At 31.8% G+C, this 25,290-nt stretch overlaps 1 protein-coding gene across 3 annotated transcripts in view; it reads right to left on the minus strand.

The window, feature by feature from the left end:
* The window catches only part of KIFAP3 (kinesin associated protein 3), a 213,127-nt gene that overhangs the window by 119,345 nt on the left and 68,492 nt on the right, over nt 1-25,290 (minus strand). For all 3 annotated transcript variants that reach the window (XM_074308323.1, XM_074308321.1, XM_074308322.1), the window contains exon 10: nt 10,562-10,724. In XM_074308323.1, the coding sequence (XP_074164424.1) occupies nt 10,562-10,724 (163 nt within the window). The remainder of the gene's footprint in view (nt 1-10,561; nt 10,725-25,290) is intronic.

The following is a 25,290-nucleotide window of genomic DNA, read 5'->3' on the forward strand; positions in this document are numbered from 1 at the left end:
TTGCATTCTATCTCTCCACTGGAATATGAACTTTTTGAGAGCAACAACTGTCATTTATCTTTTTATCCTGGTACTTAGTACAGTAGGTAGACTAACATGGCAAGTCTTTGTTAAATACTTGTTACTGATTTACTGAATTTTTTTAGTGTCTCTGACAAGTAGCCATATGGCTGCATACATACCATTTGACCTCACTGGGCCTCAGTTTCCTTACCATAAATGAAAATAATAAAAACTATGGTCAAATTACTGGGCAGTAATACTTATTCTCTGGGTCAACAATACTCAAAATTGTGAAATGGAAGTTTGTATTTAGCACTCCTGATTGTGAATCTCAGAAGAGATAGTAAATGTTAACTCTTGTTGATTACATTTTTACATCATTTGCTAATTCAGTATTCTTTAATCTAATTTTTGAGTAATCTTTCTTATACATTGTGAAACATTCTTCAAATGTAACATTATTCAATGAATTTTAGAGGAAAGAGAAAATAATATCTGGATATTAAATTTTCAGTAGTAAAACGAATTAGAGAGTATAGACACTTGATAATATAATTACATGAAGAACCTCACTGTGAATTTTGACTAACTGACTGATTTTTTTAAATGATAATTTTTAGTAAGAGCAAAGAATCAGAAATATAGAAAGAGAAGGAACTTTAGAGATTCTCTGGTACAATACCAACATTTTCCAAATAAAGAAGCAGAGCACCAGAAAGGGGTTCAGTGGTAGTGAGTGAGAGCCATGATTTCAGCATGATGTCACTTTCAGCATATCTCCATGTGAAATAGCATCCTGATGTCACATTTAGCATGCCTTCTGTACCATGTTGCCTCATTCAATACCATCATTAGTAGTTCATTTAAAATAAATAGAAAAAGAACTTATACATAATAAATGATTAACATATATCCAAAAATAGGTAATTATTCCTATTATGCAATGAAATTTTGAAGCCGATGAAGAGTAATTCTATCTGAACTTAATTGAGGGGATATTGGAAACAATATTATGATTTGAATTTCATTCTGTTAGTTTAGAAACATAAGGACATTTTATATTTATAATATATAATGTATATTATATGTATAATAGAGAGAGCTTGATTTATTCATAAAGCTATCATTTTATATTTGAAATTTTATTTAATTAGAAAACTAGTATGATGATCAAGGCAATGAATTCAAGTGTCACAAGTCTTAAATTCTGGCATTAGTCTGTCAGTCATAAATTGTGTATATTCTCTTTGGGCTAGTCATTTCTCTCTGAGACTCAGTTTATTTATTTATAAAATGAGGGCTTAATGTAGATAATTTCTAAGGCTCCTGGTCTAATATGAGATTCAATGATTCATTTCATTAATTGCATTTCCTTTTAAATGTTTTGAATTTATGTTACAAAAGGAGCTGCAATCTGGCAAACACTAAGGAATCATGGAATCTCATGGTTGTGGAAATGCTTTCTGGTGGTCCAGTATGAGACAGGAGTGCAGTTTATAAGAAGTGGGGGCAGCAGCAGGATGGAAAGTAAGATGACTTAAGTAGGAGATTTGATAAGACAGAAGAATCCTTATATGGTCAGCTCTGGGCTTGGTCTGCTAGATATGATAATAATAATAATAATAATAATAATAACCATCCCTTCAAAACCCAGATCTTTGTTCAGCACTGAGGTGGGAATGGCAGAATATGAGAATGCCAGCTAACACTTTCAGCAAATTGTATTTATTCACTCTCTCCTTTCCAATTTGGAAAGTTCCTAATCTTTCATTAAACTAGAAACTAGATTATCTTATATACTATTTCCTTTTAATTAACTGGCATTATTTAATTGTTTTTAATATATAAAAGTCTTGTTTCTCCCAGTGTTTGGGGTCCAGTCCTAAGCTGAGAAGGTCCAGTCCTGGTTTTGGGGGAAATTGCTATCCATTGCTTAATAAATCAATATGCTGAGAAAACTGAACTTTTGTTTTCTTAAGTCATTTCATCCTTTACTTGCCACTATCTATCTACTCATATTGTGTTAAGATTTTGCAATGAGTCTCATAATATATTCTATGAATCTTCCCCACTATATTCCATTTTCTCTGAAAATCAGCACAAATTTCTTAAAGTTAATATTTGCAACCAAGTATAATAGAATAAAAATGTCAGTTTTCACAAGAAAAGACCTATTATTGTAGTGTTAAAATTGCTCAATAGAGTCTCTTTGGGAAAATGTTCTTTCTTTTCTTTCTTTCCTTTCTTTCTTTCCTTCCTTCCTTCCTTCCTTCCTTCCTTCCTTCTTTCTTTCTTTCTTTCTTTCCTTTCTTTCTTTCTTTCCTTCCTTCCTTCTTCCCTCCTCCCTTCCTCCCTCCCTCCCTTCTCTTTCTTTCTTTTCTTTCCTTCCTTCCTTCCTTTCCTTCTTCCTTCCTCCCTCCCTCCCCTTCCTCCCTCTTTCTTTTTTTTCCTTCCTTCCTTCCTTCCTTCCTTCCTTCCTTCCTTCCTTCCTTCCTTCCTTCCTTCCTTCCTTCCTTCCTTCCTTCCTTCCTTCCTTCCTTCCTTCCTTCCTCCCCTCCCTCCCTCCCTCTTTCTTTCTTTCTTTCTTTCTTTCTTTCTTTCTTTCTTTCTTTCTTTCTTTCTTTCTTTCTTTCTTTCTTTCTTTCTTTCTTCTCTCTCTCTCTCTCTCTCTCTTTCTTTCTTTCTTTCTTTCTTTCTTTCTTTCTTTTTCTTTTCTTTTTTTTGAGGCAATTGGGTTAAATAACTTGCCCAGGATCAAACAGTGAGGAAGTATTAAGTGTCTGAGGCCAGATTTGAACTCAGGTCTTCCTGACTTCAGAGCTGGGGCTCTATCCACTGAACCAACTACTACCCTGGAAAATGTTATTTTTTAGATCAAACATGGATTCCATGAAACTTCAACTTTATCATTGTATAAAGTATGAGCTTTATGTAGAAATTATTTTTTTTTTTTGATAAGATAGACATTCAACATAGCTTTTTCTTCACTGGGGCTTTTATATACTGACATACTGAATTGGGCTACTATACCAAAACATCTCAGAGTTTATACAATTGTCAAGATGGAGTCCCCAAAAGGTATACATATTACCTATTTCCTTGATACATTAAGTCCTAAAAGAATGAGGAGAACCCAAGCTACTCAAGATATTTTGGAACTTTGCTAACATATTCTCTTGTGATCAAAAGGATATCATTATGACGAGGAAATTCCTTCAGCATTTTACATACTTGAATATACTAACACAAGGAAGAAATCTAAAATACACATAAAGAGAAAGAAAAAGAACTTTTAATAAGTTTTGATAAAGTACTCTTTGGGATTCATATTACATTATAGAAAAAGCCCAAAAAAATCAACAGAAAAAGTTAATTAAAAAGTTAACTGAGAAAATTAACTAGGAACTTTAAAAAATATATTAGAAGGGGCAGCTAGGTGGTACAGTAGATAAGAGTACCAGCCCTGATGTCAGGAGGACCTGAGTTCAAATCTGATCTCGGACACTTAACACTTCCTGGCTGTGTGACCCTGGGCAAGTCGCTTAACCCCAATTGCCTCAACAAAATATACATTATGCTTAATAAGTACATGTGAGGCTTTTAGATATGTTAAAGTTAATATTCCTAAACACAAACTTACTTTTCTCATTTGTTTACTGTACTGTCCATGGATATCACATTTAGCAAAATGCTATGAAGTCAAGCAAAATCAGACAATAAAGAAACATATGTGTCAAAGTATACAATATTGGGATGTTGAAGTCTAATAGATAATGGTTAACTTTTGTTATTATATCACAATAATTGCAAAAATTGAACTGAAGGAAACGAAATTAGATGAATAACTTAGCTTTCTCTATATGCTTAGAATATCCTTTTCTTCACTCTTCTTCTCTGCGTGAAACTATTCTTCAAGGCCCAGATCAAATGGCACCATCTCTATGAAGGTTCTTCAGATTCCTTCAGCCAGAATTGATCTTCTTTAGATTTTCTTTGTATTTCTTATATATCGATAGTGTTGATTCATATTATATGTGTATACTATATATTATAGTATACAAGAAATTATTCTTATCTTCTCTACTATATGCCTTTTGGGAGCAAGGACTGTCTTATCAACCTTGCTATAGCTCTTTGTTATGTCCCTCATTACAAAGCCTTTAATTTTCTTTTACCTATGAAAAAGCAATAATATGTGGACTATCTATTTCACAAAATTACTGAGAAAAAAGCTCTTTGTAAACCTTATAAATATACTATTGCTGTTGTGGGTAAATATTTGTTTAATGAATTTCAGTGTTAAGGTTTAAAAAAAGAAATTCACATATATTTTTAAGTGACCAGTGAAAAATTTCACACATTCAAGAGTTCTCTCTTCTTCTCTTTTTCCCCTCTGATAAATATCCAGTAAGTAGGGAAACAATATAAAGGAAAGAACACTGAGTTAGTAGACATGAGTTTAAGTTGAAGCGTTTCCAATAAGTACCTATTTAAGGTTACATAAATTTAAAGTCATAAAATTTGAGAATTAGACTAAGTCACCTATAAAAGTGCTTTCCAAGCAAGAAAAAAAGCCCTAGACTTATCAGAAAACCCAAATTAAATTCAAGCCTTAACATTTACTAGCTATATAACCTTGAATAAGAATCATTGCTTCTGAGAACCTCTCTTTGTTCTGTAAAATGGAAAAATAGTATTACTACTTTACCTAACTCCAGCTTTTTAAAAATTAAGACACTCCAAATTTGTTATTATTCTCATCAAATAAATTAATCTGAGGACAGATAAAGAATATAAGAAAAGTGACAGAAATAAGGACTTCTAGACCTTGATACTATATTTTATATTATAAAAAGGAAGACAGCAAAAATAAAATTCATATTTAAAATATTTTCTTAGATATATTAAAATATAATTTTTAAGGATTATTTTTCCTACTAATTTCTCATTCAGAGCTTTAGCTACATTCACACACACACAGAAACAATATATATACACATATACGTTACTCTCATTCTCATCAGCAGGGGTCGCAGTGTACCAGCATTTACTTCAGGAAATAAAGCATTAGTATATGTTAATAAAACAATTTGTTTAAATTTGAAAGACTCATGAGAATGACTTTTTTCCCCCCCTAAAAAACCCCAACAAAAACAGATTTTCCTGGGAGATTTTAAGTATTAGGAAAATCTTCATAAAATTGGGTAGCATTTCCAGCTAAAACAATGGCTTTTAAAAAGCATGCTGAAAAATTCTGCTGCAGAAATCGGAATAAAAACTAAAGAGAAATCAAGAAGAGGGATTTTGTTTCTGAGAGTGCGAACTCATAAAGACGTCAAATTTGAAAGATAAATAGAAGCTATCATAGTTTAGCATATACCTCAACCTGAAATCTCATAGTATTCACAAGTGGCATATCCAGGCTTTGCTTTGAAAACCTCTAGTGAAGGAAAAACTAGGACTTCATGAGGCAGTCCATTCTAGTTTGGACACCCTTATAATTGTTAGGATTTTTTTTTTTATTTTTTTTTAAACACAAGGCCAACTTTACATTTTTGCATTTTAAGGACTTTCAATGTTGTATCCTTCAGATTCCTTTTGGCCACAGAACAAAATTTCTTATAAATAGAAGGTAAAGATTACTTAAAATACAGTGAGACTTCCATCAGCTGACAAACTGGTCTGATGATCAGTATAATGAATTAAAAGTATTTGAGTTGTCTACAATTAATAGGAAAAAACTTGTTTGTGGAGGTTTGAGAGGCATAATCAACACTCATATAACATCAATGGAAGAATACTGTTTTTCATGAGACTGGCTTTCATAACAATAAGTCTGAACTTAATTCTAGAGCTACACCTCTTTTAATTATCTCCTTTTTATCCTTCACACAGCTGTCTGTCCATATTGGCTTATTGTCTCTCCCATTAAGGTATGATTTCCTTGAGAGGTAGTAAGGAATTGCCTTTTGCTCCCCCCCTTTTTTGTATCCTCCACACTTAGCATGCTGACTAGCTATTAAACAGGTCTTCAAAGATACAGAGTCCAAACATTAGCTCCCAATCAACCCTGGGCCCAATTTATCACCCAGTATACATAGACCAAGGTCTAAATTTTGATGAATTACTACTAAAACTCTGTTTATCCAACTACAAGACAAAATCTTGAAAATGTTTTTCATCCACTTTGATTTTCTAAGAATGCATGATTAAAACAGTCACATTCAAATAATTATGAATTTCACCAAGAAGGATGGGGGGGTTATCAGGGCATAATGCAATTAATAAAATTAAGACAGTATCTGTGAATATGAGCTTCTGAAGAATTTTATCAACAAGGTTGTGCCCCTTTCTATTTGAACTCCTTGTGGGGCATTCCTCTTTAATGTCAGCCAACACACCTTGCATAAAAAGCAAATTTCTCTCTGTTTTATACCTCATTTGATGTTAATATTTAATGGCTTTCTATTCCCTCTACCACTGATGTCAAACTCAAATAGAAATGGATTCTTTCCTTAACATATTGACTTGGAAAACTTCAAATTAACATTATTTGTGTTTTTGTATTTTTATTTATTTTGTTAAGACATTTTCTAATTATGTTTTAATTTGGGTCAGCCACAAGCTAGCTTTGTGGAAGCCTGAGGGATTCGAGTTTGACCTGTGCCCTACACCATTCTGTTTCTCATACAAAAGATATGCAAAATAAAACATAAGATAATTTTGGAGGTAAAGAATTTACAACTGGGTGGAATTGGGAAAAGTCTCCAGCAGGAGCAGGAATTTGAGCTGAAGCTCAGAAAATTGAACTGGATATATGAATCTGAGAACTTTGTAAACAGTAGATAAGTGAATTTATGAGAGCTAATGAGTTTAGGAAGAAAACATGGAGAGACAAGAGGATCCAGGACAGAGCCTAATGGGAGATGAGATATTGCTGATTGTATAGCAAAAGAAAATGAGAAAGAATTGTCAAATAGGTAGAAGAATTAAAAGAGAATATAATCATGAATATCCAGAGAAGAAAATTCAATTAAAGAAAAGGAGAGGTAAAAGAGAGTTCAAAAAAGGTGAAAAATAAGAAAACCACATCAGCTTTATCAGGAAAGAGATTGCTGATCACTTTGGAGTTGGGGCAATAAATGTAGACATTTTTTTCTCGAAATATAGTTGAGAAAGGAAGGAAAAAAATAGTTGGTCAGGTTTGAAGGTATAGTAATGTCAAGTGAGGTTTTGTTTCTTGTTTTGTAAGGGATTGCAGGGCAAGGAGAGAGGTGAGTGGACCTGTTAATAGAAGGAAATTGCCAAGATATAAAGAGGGAAACTGAAGATTAGGGAAAGAAGGCAGATTGTGCCGATAATCAGTTGGAAAAGATAGGAGTAGACAAATGAAGAGTATGAAATGTGAGATATAGAGAATAGAGTAGAAGAAGGTTCCAATAAATAGCCTTTATTAGTTCAGCATGGCATGAGGTAAAGTTCTATTAGAGGGCAGAAAAAGGCTATGGTACAAGTAACCTGAGGAGAAGAAAAAAGATATGGAATGGAATACAATAGAAAATCAGGAAGGAGGCAAAGGGATTGCTTTACTGCAGTCAAATTGAGATTAGCTAATAAACATTTGTAGCAGATCTAGTTAGCAAGGGTGAAAATTTGCTTTGAGTATGGCCCTAGAATTGAACTCAGATTTTCCTGACTCCAGAGTTTTTCCTTGTAGAAGGAACACTCACAGTTAGGAACAAGATATAGATGATGAACCAGCTGAGGAGATATAAGAGGAAAAGTTAGAAAATTATGAATAGAGGTAGAAGAGAACAGTGCAGGTATGGAAAGCTAGAAAATTAGAGGGTGCTGGAATGCGAAGATGGAGAAGATAAGAGAGAATGAGATCAAGGCCATCTCTGCCCTCTATACTAGAGTTATAAAAAAGGAAAGAATGCTAAGAAATACATTATACAATATAAATAAATCTAGAAGAAAGAAGAAAGTTGCAATCAAGTTGAAGAATGGCTTACAGGTATATCTTGGTGAAGCAAAGAAATATATTGGTAGAATTGGTTTTATTGTATGCCCTAAAGCCACAAGAAACAATTTCAAAGGACATTTGGTCATCTCCTACAACAGTACTCAAGATCACAAATAATTGTAGCTTATGTACCAACAGTGGTTGAGGAAGATGAAGGTCCAGCTAAGTTTTATGATAAATGCTCTTATAGAACTATTATGTTTTCAATGAATTACTGAAAATTAGCCAAGATAACAATGGAAACATTAAGACCATCCAGTTCTGGTTTACCAGTGTCAGGATAGAATAAGAAGAGCTTTTTTACGTACTCAGCAGAGTTATTTTTCATGTCTTGGGAATTTAAACAAAATTATGAAATTTCACTGTGAAAAGGCCAATATGGAAGAAGGGAGGAAACTGTTCACTTCTCAGAATACTTTTCTGCTCTGTATGCCATACCATAATGATAGAATTGCTTTTCAAAATGAGACAAAGCATCAGACAAAAAGAAGCTAAAAGTTGGCCACATTTTTTGCATCCTATTTTGGTTTCATGTCTTTCCTAAAAGTAGTGTAAATGTTTGGGCTAAAAATCCTATTATTAGACATTAACACAATGGAGAAGCCAAGATAATGAGGATGTAGCTCCTTATTCTTTCAGAAGGGATAGGATAGGATTGGGAGAAATGGGAATATGGTCTAGCATTTATTGGATTACTTATATTGTACTAGGGAAGGGATTAAACAAAGTCCTTCAATTAAATACTTAATTTAAGACACTAGTCTGTACAAAGATTAAAAACATTATATCTTCTCAAAATCTCAGTTTTAAACCACTAAAATACTTTCAAGATATTGCCAAGTTAGGGCTTTAAAATATGGTGATGAAAGTAATCAAGAACTGAGATAACTGATGTACAAATTAGAAGGCACCCTAAGATTCAATTCCTCAAAAGAAATTTCTTAATGGTACCTAAGACCACTAAGGGGAGGGGTTTCTCCCAGCTCATTTAAATGCCCTTAGAGATGATGATTCAAAGAAAAAATGTCAGAACGGAAAAAATGATGAGGAATGACAAAGTTGTTGCCAGAACTTTTCCTTTTATTCTTCTATCCTTACGTGATTCGTACCTGATATGCTTAAAGTGAATGAAGAGGATAGAATACTTTTCACTTTTATTTTGGCTTTGGGGGACCAATTATATCCACAAGAACTTTAAACTAAGATCCATAGATGTTTAATAATATAAACAATTTGAAAAATAAATTCACTACTAAAATGTAGCTATTTTAAGTCTTTAATTATCAACGTGGGAAGAAATTCAACTTAATCAAAAGAAAAGGGATAATGGAAAACTATTATATCAAGTTCTGCTACACTTAACTCATGATGGGAATTAATGATTTCAACAAGTAAAAAAAGAGAAGGCTTACTAGTGATATAAATACTCCTTTGAAAAGTAACTTCCCTATAATAAAGTTAGATGTAGCCCTATTTTATTTGATGGTACAGATAGTTTAGGAAAACTGGCATTAATATCAAACATTAAAGAAAATTTTAAATCAGTGAAGAACTAGATTCAATAAAAATTAACAAACATTAAGCGTTAATATTTATAAAGTATTGTGCTAGAAATTCTGTGCTGAGATGTTAAAGAATTAGACAAAAAACACAACAATCTCTACTCTCAAGGAGCTTATCTTCTATTAGACATGAGATAAAGTACAAGTTTAATATAATCCAATATATAATAATCCAATAGAAATTTTGAGGTATAGTAAAATTCAACTGCCCATAATATAATTCATAAAAAGCCCAATCTTCCTAACTTGTAAAAACAAAAATAATTATATTCTTTTTGGTTATCTTCTGAAATGAAGAATCTCTAAAGTGTTCCTTCCGATTTAATCCAAGGCATTAACTCAAAATCAACTTAAATACAATGTCTTAAGTCACCAGGGTCATTCTTGTCAGCACCACCATTTTCTTTGGGATCTGTCTTACACTCATTAAGTATAGTAAAGCTAGAGTAAATTTTATTTATTATAAAATGCATTCTTTTTGTGTAATATTTTCTAATTTATAAGAACTTTTTGGCTGCAAGTGCTTAGGAACTGTACTTGCATTCCATATTTATCTGATTTGTAGAAGTCAGCAGCAGTCTACAACAGCATTTTAAAACAGAACAACAAAGAATCACTCATAAACAATGCAGTGAATGTTATAACACAGAATTTATAGCTTGTCTGTCATCTCACAGACAATTTTACAAATGAGAAATTTTACTCCCCAGGCAGTTCTTTCATTCCTTCACTTTAAATTAAAAACTGGGGAAATGCAAGCATAGGATTAAAAACTGTGTTTCTACAGGGAATTCTGAAAGAGATTAGTTTTTCTTCATTTTTCTGATATTTGTGTTAATCAGTTCCCAATCAAAGGTATAGAATGCTTTTTTTTCCCCAGCAAATGTTTCAATACAAAGATAATTCTCTTTTTTCCATTAAAGACACTCAAAGTATGAACAACACTGTTATTAATTTTAAAAGAACATACCCAAAAGTGCAGTGAGTTTGGGAAGTAGTCCAACTTGTACCATCTTGTTTCTCAGGCCTGTATCAAAGGATAGGTTTAACAAAAGTCTTAAGGTGATATTTAGGAGATCTTCATGTTCACAAGGTACCATTTTCACTAACTTTTCGACGATGTCCATTTCTACCTATAAAAAATAGGTAAGAAAAATTAGGATCAATTTTAAATTTAAATTTTTTAAAATGTTAAATTTATATATTTTTGGGTGAAACAATTGGGATTAAGTGACTTGCCTAGGGTCACACAGCTAGTAAGTGTTAAGTGCCTGAGGCTGGATTTGAATTCAGAGCCTCCGAAATCACAAAAATCCTAAATCAGGACCAGTGCTCTATCCACTGTATTTATTGCCTAGCTATCCCTAGCATTCAATTTTAAGCCACAGATAACCTGGATATGGATTATAAATATATAAAAATGTTTAATGTATTGTATATATGTACTTCAGATTAAAAAATCTTCCCTAAAACAAAAGCCCCTTATTATTCAATACTGACACTTTCCTAAGAATGCAATAGAGCTGAGAATCATGTAGCACATAGAAACTCAGAGTGGAAAAGGAACTTCTAGAAAATACTTTGGTCATCTAGCTTTTGCTTAATGAAATCGTATAAAGGAGAAGCCACTATTTCTAGAGGCAGCCATTTCATTTTGGTATAGTTGTAAGATTATTCTTTTAAAAAAAAAAAGTTCTTACATAAAGATTAAATTTATCTCTTTACAATTTTCACCTATTGTCCTCAGTTCTGACATATGTGGTCAAGCAAATCAAATCTAATCCCCTATGCACAAGATAAGCATTCATACACTGAAGACAGCTGATATTTATGAATATTCTCCCTTCTCACAAAGTCTTTTCCATTAAACATCCCTAACTTCTTTAGCATGGATACTACACATTCTTCTTCATTCACACAAGATTGCATTAGGTTTTTTTGGTTGACATATGATGCTGTTGGCTCACACTATACTTCCAGATCACTGCAGGATTCTTTTTTTTTTTTTTTTTTTTTCTTTTTAGTAATCTGCTAGATATAAGTTATTGGTACCCAAACACCATAATGTCCAAAGACTCACCATTATAGGTTACCCAAGGAACACTGGAACTACATGAAACATGAGTTCCAATGTACTATAGCACGTCACCATAATTACAATTTGCGTGCAGAAAGTGGTTAAAAGAAATCTCCAAGGGCATTTATGACTAGAAAAGGAGTTATATTAATTGTGTAACAAGAGAGATGGTTAATAGATGGACAGTTAAGATATAAACTAACTGTTAATGTACTGATTTTTAAAAATTATCCAGTACTTTGGGTAACTCCCCTATGTTTGATTAATGGAAGGACATGGACAAGAATCATAGAGAATGAAAAGGTTATATCTGAATAGAGAGAATAGCCATGTCAATGAAACCATCAAAGTATCAAAGTCATATATATTTTTCCCTTACTACATTTTTCTCCCATACTTTTATGTCATTTTTAATAAATGGGCAATGTTGTCTGAAAGCTTAATAAGCATACTGAAAATATTTAAATGTATTTTCTGAAAGAGGAAGGCTGTCTAAGAACTATTTTAATTTATTGAAATCCTCTTATTAAGCAATAAGAGATTTTAAGAGAACTGAAAATCAAATCCTTTGTTGTTTTGGGGACAAGTTTGGGCATTATAACACAGAGAGTTTCATTATTGCCCTTTCCACTTGTGCTGTTTTCTTGGATTCTGCTGACTTCATTTTACCTAAGTTTATACAAATCTTCCCAAGTTCCTATTTATACATTCTTTTCATAAGTTCTTACAAGTACAGCAAATACTCTATTGCATCTATGTATAATTCTTTGTTTAGACATTCCTCAATCGATAATGAGTAACTACTTTGTTTCCAATTTTTGTTACTACAAAAAATGCTATTACATGGACGGTAGTTTTTTTCTTAACGCTGATTTTGGATCATATGGCTAGAAGTAAACTCTCTGGATCACGGCATGGGCATTTATTGCCTTAGCACAATTTCAGGTCACTCTGGAGAATAGTTGGAAAAGTGCATAGTTCCATAGTTCCATTTACAATGCATTAGTGTTCCTGATCTTTCCACAACCAACTGAACTTTAATTATTTCTCCCATTTGGTCTCTTTGCCCATTTGCCAGGTCTTAAGTGAAAGGTCAAAACTGATTGGCTTTGCATTTCTCCTCTTTGGTGATTTGAAGGAATCTTTCACATAGTTAATCACTTACCATTCTTCTTCCTTTGGCAACTTACACATTGAGGAATGATTTTAATCTCATATTTGTGTTAGTTCTCTATTTATCTTAGATATCATACCATTATCAGATATAACTGGAAGACTCCCCTTTAATGAATTATTTCTCTTTATATATTAATTCCATTAATTTTTTGTGCAAAAATCTTTTTAAATTCATGGAATGGAAATTATTTATTATGTCTTCTGTGATTATATCTCTTATTTGGTTAAGAATTTTCCTCTAGGAATCAATGGAAAAAATGTGAAGAAAGGAAGCCTATAAGTGCCAGATTTTAAACTATAATTCATTACTATATTACAGAATGATAATCATAAAAATTTGATACTGGTTAAGAAATAGAGACATAGACCAGTGGAATATATTAAGTACACAATCCACAGTGGTAAAAGGTCATTCTAATTTAGTGTCTGATAAACCCAAAGATCCAAGATTTTAGAGTAAGAACTAACAATTTGACAAAAATTGCTGGGAAAATGAGAAAATAGTTTGGAAGAAACTAGGCATAGATGAACATCTCACACAATATACTAAGATAAGATCAAAATTGATTAAGTGATTTATACATAAAGGATTATAAATAGATAAGAACTTGTGCAGAGTGAAGTGAAACATAGAAAAATGTACCTCTCAAAGATATGGGTAAGGGACGACAAAGCCAGAGAGAGATATAGAGCGTAGTGGAAAATAAAGTAGACAATTTTGATTATATGAAATTTAAAGGCTTTTGAACACAGCTAATACAGTCAAAATTAAAAGGAAAATAGCAATCTGAAAGCAAATTTATATTAAGTTTCTCTAATAAAGGCTTCTTTTATTAATTATGTAGGGAACTGAGTATTCCCCAGCAGATAAATTATCAAGGGATTTGAAAAGACAGTTTTTAGAAGGAAAAATTAAATCTATCAACAATTACAAAAAAATGTTCTAAATCACTAGTGATTAAAAGAAATACAATTATAATAACTCAAGATGCCATCTCACAGTTATCAGATTGGTTAACATGAAAGAAAAGGAAAAAGCTAGGAAAAAATTGGGACACTAATGTGTTCTTGGTAGAGTTGTAAACTAGTCAGTCTTTTCTAGAAAATTTGGTACCATGTCCCAAAGAGTTATAAAAATGTGTGTACCCTTTAACCCAGAAATAGCACTACTAGGTTGGTATCCCAAAGAATTTAATCAAAAGGGAAAAGGTCCTATATCACAAATATATTTCTAGCAACTCTTTTGTGTTCTTTTGAACTCTTTTGAGAGTATGTCCTGCCAACTGGGGAATGGCTGAACAAGTTGCTGTACATGATTGTAATGGAACACTTGCACTATAAAGAAATGATGGGCAGAGCAATTACAGAAAAACCTGGGAAAACTCATATGAACTCATGCAGAGTAAAGTGAGCAGAACTAAGAGAGTGTTTTATGTTGTAAGTGCAATATTCTAAGGATGATCAACTATGAAATATATACTTATTCTGACCAAGACAATGAACCCAAGAGACAATTCCAAAAGACTCATGATGAAAAATGCTACTGACTTCCAAAGAGAACTAATGAATGATTGCAGACTGAAGCATATATATATTTGTTTACTTTTTTTTTTCTTGGGTGTTTGTACCTGTGTTTTCTTTAGTAACACATCTAATATGGAAATAAGTTTTGCAAAACTTCACATATATAAGTGAAATCATATTGTTTACCTTTTCAAGGAATTGGAAGGAAGGAGGAAGAAAATTTGGAATTCAAAATTTTGAAAAATTCCTTATTAAAATTGTTATATATAATTGAGAAATGATGAAATAAAATATATGTAAAAAATAATTCTATTTCTAATGTCCAGATTGAGGAATAGTTGATATATTATGGTAGATGAATATTATGAAATATTACTATATCATAAAAAATGATGAAGGAATAGGTTCAGAGAAACCCAGGAAGATGTTTATGAACTCATACAGAGTGAAGTTGACAGAACCAAAAGAACAACATATTCAATAATAAAAGCAATATTCTAAACACAAATAACTTAGAAAGTTTTAAGATCTCTGATCAATAAAATGGCCAATCATAATTCCAGAGGGCTGAAGATGATCTATGTTACTCATGTCCTGTCAGAGGTGATAGATTCAAGATGCAGAATGAAATATGCGATTTTTTTCCAGAAATGAATTATGTGAAAATGTTTTGTTTGAATATGGATATTTATCACATGGAGTTTTTCTTTTCTTTTGAGTTAGAAAATAGAATAAAGAGAAAATAAATGCTGATTAATTAAAAGAAAATTGTTTCTCTATGCATTTCTGTGAAAGATTATCTTATTTTCTATTTTTTAAAGTATGAGATTTAATATTGAGGTCTTAAGTAAATTTTGAGCTAATTATATTTGCTATCAGACTGTCTTTTGTGCCTCTTTTATATTCCCAGTGTTTAGTATGTATCTCACATAGTAAGCATTTAGTACAAGTTTATTCATCGATTGAGTGAGATGTTATTGTAATCTTAATTTCTGACAAACTGATTTCCAGTTTTCTTAATAGTTCTTGTCAAATAAGGAGTTCTTTTCCCAAATAATTTATGTTTTATAATCTTAAAAGGTTATAAAACTGAGTTATTAAGGTAATTTTTTTCTGATTCTTCTTTACATGTATCTTCCACTGACCTACTTTCTATTTTTAACCTGGATCAAATATTGCTAATAATTATTGATTTGTAACATAGTCTGAAGTCTGGAAGTGCTATAAGTAACATGCTTTGTAAGAAGGGTTATTCAAGTTTCTCCTTTCTCCTTCCTCATCTCTACCTCCTGGATCCCTGGACTTCTCCCCAGTCTGAACTAGTGCCATCTTCTGCCATGCTCTTTCTCAGACCTCTCAACACTGTGCCTTCCCTCTGAGAATCATATTTATTTTGTACGTAACTTGTTTGAACAAAGTTGTTCATGAGTTGTCTCCTCTATTAGACTATGAGTTTCTTGAAAATAGGGTAAGTCCAAAAAATTCACAAGTTGGAATGGATGCCACATGGCAACATAATGTTCTGTAATATCCTTAAGTGCTCACCACATGCCCAGCTTTAGGTTAGCACTGGAGACAAAAAGAAAGGCCAAAAAAGGGCATGTTTTATATGGGAACAAAACAAGAAACAACTTTCCCACTCTAAGACGTGGCTTCTTTTCTTCATTTGAAGTAAACTTCCAGAACATGCAGCAGAGTGGATGCGGCAGGCCTGACGTTCAGGAGACCCGAGTTCAAATCTGACCTCAGACATTTCCTAGCTGTGTAACCTTAAATAAGTTACTTCATTCTGTTTGCCTCGGTTTCTCCATCTGTAAATGACACACCACTCCTGTATCATAGCTAAAAAATCTCCCAATGGGACCAAATAAAGTCAGACACAACTACAGTGACTACAACAACCACCACCCAGAATATTACAGAGGGTCATATGCTAGTATCATCAAACTTTCTATTATTTCTGTTCCTCACTATGAGTGCAAATATACAATAACAGTATGTGTGTGAAATTTTTAAAATCACAAACATTTCTTGAATTTTCTGCTATTTGACTTAGAGAGATGACTTGCTAGTCACATAAACTTTAAGACAAATCCAAAACAAGTAGGCATTAATACTAGAATAATTAAAACTATTACAGTCAAAAAATTTAAACATTTAAGACATAAGCCTCAGATCACTTGCTAATTATTCAACTTTTTTATTAGACTGGATTATCTATAAAGATAGGAGAAATATAATAATTACTTCATCCATTACCTTTTTAAATTTTCATGTATTTATATATGTATCCCTGGAAGAAAGTAAAGCCTTTGAAGGCAGAGACTCTTTCACTTCTGTGTCTATAACTCCAGTGCTCAATGAACAGAGATACATGAAAACTTTTTTTTTTTTAATTGATAATGCATATGAAGCAAATCTAAAACTAATTCCCCAAACATTTCAATCTAATAATTTCAAGATCTATGTCAATAAAAAAGAGGTACAAAAATAAGTATTAATAAAGAGAAATGACCAACTAATCAACAGGAACAGAAAAGAAAGTGAGGGCCTGAGTAATTTGCTCTTTAAGACTTAAGAGTTTGTTATATTATAAGGTATGGCTCACAAAATTTCCATTCCCCTCAGCCAACAACAAAAGAATTAAGTGATATGATGTCTAGAATTTCACTGATGCCCCAAACAAGCAATTGCACCAGGAACATTCAATTAAACATATTGTATTAAGCTACATAAGTAAATTTATATATTCTGAGTTATGGAGATAATATGCCATAGTGGATAGAAAGCCCAATTGTGACTCAAGACAACTTACATTCAAGTCCTCCCTCTGAAACATACTGGAGCAAATCACTTAATCTCTCGGTATTCTAGGCAATTCTCTAAGACTATAAATTATAGGGAAGTTGCTGATCTGCATTGCTTAAGTGAGTTTAGTTTTCTCACTGGAATTCCTTATGCCAATGGGGGGAAAAAAAAATCTAGGTCTATATTGTATTGTTTCTTATTTTATTTGAAATGGAAAAAAAATGAAAATTATCTTGTATAAAAATTATCTAAAGTTTGGATAACAATGTCACTGTAGTCTAAAGTTTGAATAGCAATGGCATCATCTGAGGTCAATTGTTGTTCTTCCAGCCAAAAGAGATATCGTGTACAAGCCTTCAGAGAACATTTTTTTTCTCTTAAAAAAAAAAAAAAAAAAAAAAAAAAAGCAGGCCGGATATTCACTGATGTTTTCCTTAAGTCTCCTGAGATGATTTACTCTCTTTATTGACTTTCCTGTTTCTATTTTGCCAAAAGATTAAAAATTCATTTGGAACCCCAAGACTAGTGAGAGTGAATGCAAATAGAAATGGAGGCCACTGATATAAGGATCCCTGAGGGCCACATAAGTACCAACTTAAGCTTTAAATGTATATTTTATTGTGTTTTTGTCAAATATTGCCCAATTATATTTTCCTTTTTTAAAAAATAATATTTTCCCCAGTTACATATGAAATAATTTTGGGGGGACTATACATGTACATTCATTTTTTAAAAATAGTTTTTATTTACCAGATATATGCATGGGTAATTTTACAACAGTGACAATTGCCAAACCTTTTGTTCCAATTTTTCTCCTCCTTCCCCCCTCCCCCAGATGGCAGGTTGACCAATACATGTTCAATATTTTAAAGTATAAATTAAATACAATATATGTATATATGTACATTCATTTTTTACATATTTCTATATGAATCATGTCAGGAGAAAAAAATCAGAAAAGGGAAAAATCACAAGAAAAAAAAAAGGAAGAAAATTTTTTTAAAAGGTGAAAATAATTATGTGTTGATCTAATTCAATCTCTATAGTTCTCTCTCTGGGTGTGGATGGCATTTTCCTCCCAAACTTTATTAGGAATGCCTTGGATACTGAACTGCTGAGAAAAATCAAGTCTATGATAATCATCACACAATTTTGCTGTTGCTGTGTACAATGTTTTCCTGGTTCTGCTTGCTTCACTCAATATTAGTTCATGTAAACCTTTCTAGGCCTTTCTAAAATCAGCCTGTTGCTCATTTTTTTTAATAGGATAATTCCACTACTATCATATATCATAACTTAATTCAGCCATTCTCTACTAGCAGGGCATCTACTCATTTTTCAATTCTTTGCCACCACAAATAGAACTCCTGCAAACACTTTTGCGAGAATTATTTTCCCTCTTTTATGATTTCTCTGGGACTCAATAGTGATATTGCTGGATTAAAGAGTATATACAGTTTTATAACCTTTTGCATGTAGTTCCAACTTGCTTTCCAAAATGGTTAGATCAGTTCACAACTTTACCAACAATATATTAGTGTCCCAGTTTTCCCACATCCCCTTCAACATTTCATTATCTTTTTCTTGTCATCTTAGCCAATATGATAGATGAATTGTTTTAATTTTCATTTCTTTAATCAATAATGATTTACAGCATTTTTTATACAAGTATAGATGGGCTTTAATTTTTTCATCTGAGAATTGTCTGTTCATTTTCTATGACCATGTATCAATTGGGGATTAATTTGTATTCTTATAAGTTTGACTTAGTTATCAGTATATTTTAGAAATGAAGCCTTTATCAGAAACAATAATTGTAAAATTTCCCTCCCCCTTTCCTCTCCCCCCCTCCCCCCCCGTTTTCTGCTTCCCTTTTAATCTTGGCTGCATTGGTTTTATTTGTGCAGAAACTTTTTAATTTAATGTAATCTAAAATATCCATTTTGCATTTTATAAAGTTCTCTAGTTCTTCTTTGGCTATAAATTCTTCCCTTTCCCAAAGATCTGATAGGTAATCTATCCCTTGTTCTCTTAATATGGGTTGTGAGATATAGGTTTAAGCTGAGTTTTTGACATGTTATTTTCCAGTATTCCCAGGAAATTTCACCAAATAATGAGTTCTCATTCCAGAAACCCTTTGGGTTTTTTAAACAGGAGATTACTATAGTTATTGATTATTGTGTCATGTGTATATAACCTATTCCATTGAGCCAGCACTCTATCTCTTAGCCAGTACCAGGTGGTTTTGATGACTACTGCTTTATAATAGTTTTTTTGGGGGGGTCTAGTATTTCTAGGCTATCATCCTTTGAATTTTTAAAAATCAATTCCCTTCTTATTTTTGACCTTTTCTTTTTCCAAATGAATTTTTAAATTATTTTTTCTAGCAATATTTTTTTTTTGGCAGTTTGGTACAGCAGTGAATAAGTTGACTAATTTAGGTAGAATTGTCATTTTTCTTGTATTAGCTCAATCTCCCTATAAGCAATTTATATTTTTCCAATGTTTAGATATGATTTTGTGTGAAAAAATGTTTTGTAATTGTGTTCATATAGTTCTTGGGTTTGTCTAGGTTGGTAGACATAGATATTTTATTTTGTCTACATTAATTTTATATGGAATTTATGTATCTCTTGCTGTTGGACTTTATTGGTAACATATTGGCAACATTTGCTGATGATTTGTGTGGGTTTACTTTGTATCTGCAACTATGCTAAAGTTATTGTTTCAAGTAGTTTTTTTTTTTGATTCTCTAAGTACACCATCATATCATCTGCAAAGTGATAGTTTTATCTCCTCAATGCCTATTCTAATCCCTTCTATTTGTTTTCCTTTTCTTATTAATATATCTAATATTTCTACCATAATCTAGTGAATAACAGTAGTGATAAAAGTGATAGATGATCATCTCTGATCTTATTGAGAATGATTCTACTTTATCCTCATTACATATAATGCTGCTTGATGGTTTTAGATAGATGCTGCTTATCACTTTAAGAAAAATTACATTTATTCCTATGATCACTTGTGTTAATAGGAATGGATGCTGTATTTTGTCAAAAGCTTTTTCTTTATCTATTGAGATTATTATATGGTTTCTATTAGCACTTATATGGTCAATTATGTCAATAGTTTTTCTTACATTGAACCAGCCCTGCATTCCTGTTATAAATTTCACTTGGTCAGTGTTTTATCCTGCTGATAAGTTGTTGTAATCTCTTTGTTAATATTTTATTTAAATTTTTCACATCAATATTCATTAGGGAATTTAGTCTATGATTTTCTTTATCTGCTTTGGCTCTTCCTGGTTTAGGTGTTAGCATCATATTTATGTCATAGAAGTAGTTTGACAGGACTCCTTTGCCTATTTTTTTTAATACAATAATTTATATAATATTGGAATTATTATTATTATTATTATTTTTCTGAGGCAATTGAAGTCAAGTGACTTGCTTAGGGTGACACAGCTAGGAAATATTAAATGTCTGAGGCCATATTTGAACTCGTCCTCCTAAGTTCAGGGCCAGTGCTCCATCCCCACTGTATCATTTAGCTGCCCCAAATTAATTGTTCTTTAAATGTTTAATACAGTTTACTTTTAAATCCATCTGCCCCTGGAGATTTTTTCTTAGGGAGAGATGGCTTGTTCAACTTCTTTTTCTAAAACAGGATTATTTAAATATTTTTATTTCCTCTTCTCTTAATGTGGGCAATTTATGTTTTTGTAAATATTCATCCATTTCGATAAGTTTGTCAGATTTGTTTGCATAATATAGCTTCTAAATATTGCTTTATTTTCTTCTTCATTAGTACTAAGTTCATCATTTTCATTTTTGATGTTTTCTTTTTCAGATCAAATTAACCAAAAGCTTATCTATTTTGTTAGTTTTTTTTTAAAAAATAAAACCAACTCTTAGTTTCATTAATTAGTTCAATAATTGTTTTAATCTCAATTTTATTAATGTCTTCTTTGATTTTCAGAATTTCTAATTTGGTATCTATTGGCTTTTTATAAATGGTTTTTTTCCCTAGCTTTTTTAGTTTAATGCTCAATTCATTTATTTCCTCTTTCTCTTTAAGAGAGAATTAGTGTAAGAATTCAAAAACATAAAATTTCCCCTAAAAACTGCTCTGGCTACATTCCATAAGTTTTGATATATTGTCTATTTATTATTATTCTCTTTTATGAAATTATTTCTATGATTTCTTGTTTGACTGACTCATTTTCAGGATTAGAATATTTAATTTTCAATTGGTTTTTAGTCTACCTTTCCCTGGCCCTTTACTGAATTCATTCTTTATTGCATCATGATTTGAAAAGGATGCATGTACTATTTCTGCCTTTCTGCATTTGATTGTGAGGTTTTCATGAATATATGGTCAATTTTTGTGTAGATACCATGTCATGTACCATTGAGAAAAAGGTTTCACCATTCAGTTTTCTCCAGACGTCTAGCATATTTAAATGTTCTAAGATTTTATTAAGCTCCCTAATTTCTTGTTTATTTTGTGGTTAGATTTATCTAATTCTGAGAGGGGGAGATTGAGATCCCTCACTTGAGTAATTTTGCTCTCTTATTTCTTTCTATAATTAGCTTAATTTCTTAAGAATTTAGATACTGCACTGCTACTTGGCGCATATATGTTTTGTGTTGATACCATTTTATTTTAATAAGACGTAGCTTCCTTTTTTATCTCTTTTAATTAGATCTACTTTTGCTTTTGCAGATCAGAATTGCTATCCCGGCTTTTTTTGCTTCAACTGAAGCATAATATATTCTGCTCCAGTCTTTTACTTTTACTCTGTGTATACCTCTCTGTTGCAAATGTGTTTCTTATTAACAACATATTGTAGAATTCTGGTTTTTAATATATTCCAATTACATTTTAATCTGATTTGGGTAGCACTCAGTGGTACTGGTCCTATAAGGCCATGAGTGAGATAACTCTGCTTTAGGCTACCATTACACATATGAAAAGACTATAAATACCTTACATTTTCCATAAAACTGTTTGACACAGAGAAGAAGGGAAAGTATTAGTTAAATATTATAGTAAAAGAAGAAACTATATTTACTTTAATGATGTAATCTTAACAGACTGACATATTAGCTACTCACAATTTCTACACAGTTACTAGAAACCACATCTGATACTAATTATTGTAAGTTATTTTTTTTTAAATATCTGCAATGCATACTAGTGGTTGTATAAAAGATTTAGAAACAAATAACCTGGCAGGTTTGTTTATTAATTGTTCTCTCACTATACTGAATGGAATGTGAAACGTGTGCCAAGGAATCAATCACAACTTTAAATGATAGATTCTTATTTATTTAATACATTTCTTTAATTCATGTCTATCCAGTTTATAGAGGCACAGTGCCAACCAGTAAAAGAAATAACTGTCCCAATATAAAAGTCCAATTATCTTGTTTATATGAAATGGAATAGAAATTAGGAATGCAGACTAGTGTCCACATTGGATTTTACATGAAATATATCATATCATGATATCATGAAACATCTAACCTACCAATAAGCTTATGTTAGCCTTCAAATGATTTTTCCCCATGTCACTTGAAAGTCAACATTTTATTGGTTTTTATTTTCCATTGATGCTCACAGAAAATCATCCAGAAATAAAAATTATATTCTAGACAAAAATTTTCATAAAGATTCTTTAAACCAATAATTTAAGAGACAAGGCATTATGGTGATCCTGGGGGACAAGTCACTTAACTTGTTTATCTCATTTTCCTCAACGGAGAAACAAGGATAATAGCACCTCTCTCAGAGGGTTATTGTTAAGATCAAATGAGATAATTTTATTAAAAAAAAACCACTTGGTATAGTGACTGGCATATAGTAGACACTACATAAATGCTTATTCCATTCTACCTCCTTCTAATCCTGGTTCTGCCATTTACCCTAGTCAAGTCACTAACCACAATGGACTTTTATTTTTCTCACCTGCAAAACTAAAAGCAGGACAAGAATATGTCTATGGCCTTAATTTCTAGCTCTAAAAACTATGCCTATGGAACACTTTTGAGTAAATTCCAATCTTTATTGTTTATAAATAGTGTTTATAAAAAAACTAAGTTATCTTTCTTAATTTTTTCCTAATTTTTTTTTTTAAGGAAAAAAGTATTTTTTGTGAATCAAGTACAATGAAATGAACGAACCTCAGGGTCAAGGATCAAGAACTGGAACATGTTATTCAACTATCTCATTTTATACTTGAAGAAAATGAAGAAAACAAGTTTACTACTTGTCCATAGTCACGCAGCAGAGGAAGGGGTATAGGTGGAATTTGAATCCATGTTTTCTGACTCCAGAGTCAACACTAAATCAATTCTTTAATGTTCTAAATATCTATGATCTATCTATGTATCTACCTATCTATTACATATTAACTGCACATTGATGATGATGCAGTCTAAAAATCACTCTGCCCAACTTATTTTGTCAAATTTTCCCAATTACATTTTAATATGGTTTGGGAAGCATTAAGGAGTACTGGACCTGCAGATAATGAGTTAAGATAGTTCTGCTTTAGGCTACCATCACCACATGTGAAAAAAAAAACAACTTATAAATACCTTATATTTTCCATATCATATTTGATACAAACAGGAAGGGAAAGTATTAATTAAATATTAAAAGCAGCCAGCAAGGTAGATGATTTAACTAGGCACACACAATCAGTTCAAGGGGTAACTAATTGCTCATTTCTTTGTCTTAGAAAGAACAAAGAGCAAGTTGTGTATTTTTAATTAGCTTCCATAACCCAATGTATTCTTCATGTATACATTAAGCACTCAGTAACTATTTTATGATGGTAAAGATGACAGTCGAGACCTGAGCGCTGTGGTTAAGTACCAAATTTCATGAATATAAATAAATATTTACTGAGTATTCATAGAATACATGGCAAAGCCCAATACTCCCTGAAATTTAAAAAGTTTAGCTATAATCCAAGGACTAAAAGAATCCTCAGCCTATCATTCAATAAAGGAAATTAAGAATTGATATCTGAATATCTGTGTAACCAAATACATATAAACAGGACTGGTGACTTGGGTTACTTCAAAGAAGAATCACTAGAAATTTTTACATTACTGATCTCTAATATGTAGTCACAAAAAAGATTTCTTAAAACAATTGAAACTGAACCATTTAAAAACTTTTATTTTGGATGAAAAAAAGGCAAATGTGTACCATCTTGCCAAAAAAGTCACACTAACAAGTCTTTGTTAAATGTATTTTATGTCATAGGTACTTAGTAAAAGATTGGTGATGGAGTCTGAAGGATAAGGTCACCAATCAAACTCTATGCTGATGCAAAATAGCTGTTAGTTTAAAAAGAAGTTCCTTTTATATGACAGACAGGAGAGGCATTAATTATTAGTTCAAAGATTAGAAAAGTTTACAAGATACTATCTACATTTAATTTTTTTAAAGGTCCGTTTTTGGAATTCAGAAGCAAAAGTGGAAAACTTAGTACTAAGTGACCTTAAAAATGAAAAGGAAATCTAAATTGTAATTGAGGGAGCACCAGATATCAAGGGACATACTGTTTTGCACATTATAGTCACTTAAAATACTTATAAAAATTATTACTTTAAAAATATCTAAGTGGTATTAATAACAGAATCCTGCTGCCAACAAATCTAAAAGCTTATGCTTCCAATTAACTATTAAAATTACTTGAGGCAAGATTAGATGTATATAAGTTTGGCATTAATACAAATAAATATTCACCAAAACTTAGCAATGTTATAAGAATTTTATAGCCATTTCTGGCCAAATATCTACCTAAATGGAGGCAGGATGGCCAACTCCCTGACACATCAGCAAAAATCAGATATTAATAACTGAGAGTCAATTAAGAAAACTTTACCAAGTTAACTAGCAGGCCATAGGTAATAGGAAGGGAGACTATCAGCCAAGTCACCACCAGCATAAGCAAATATGCCAATATAGTCTACAAGGCTCTCAGTCTGGAGGCAGCAAGAGCGAAAGCCTTCTTAACAAAGTCATAGGACAGAGGCACAGCAAGATCATTGGAATTTTTGGGAAACAGCGGCCAGTACATATGTTACAGTGAT

Source organism: Sminthopsis crassicaudata, chromosome 4, assembly GCF_048593235.1.
Source record: "Sminthopsis crassicaudata isolate SCR6 chromosome 4, ASM4859323v1, whole genome shotgun sequence".
NCBI classification, from domain to species: domain Eukaryota; kingdom Metazoa; phylum Chordata; class Mammalia; order Dasyuromorphia; family Dasyuridae; genus Sminthopsis; species Sminthopsis crassicaudata.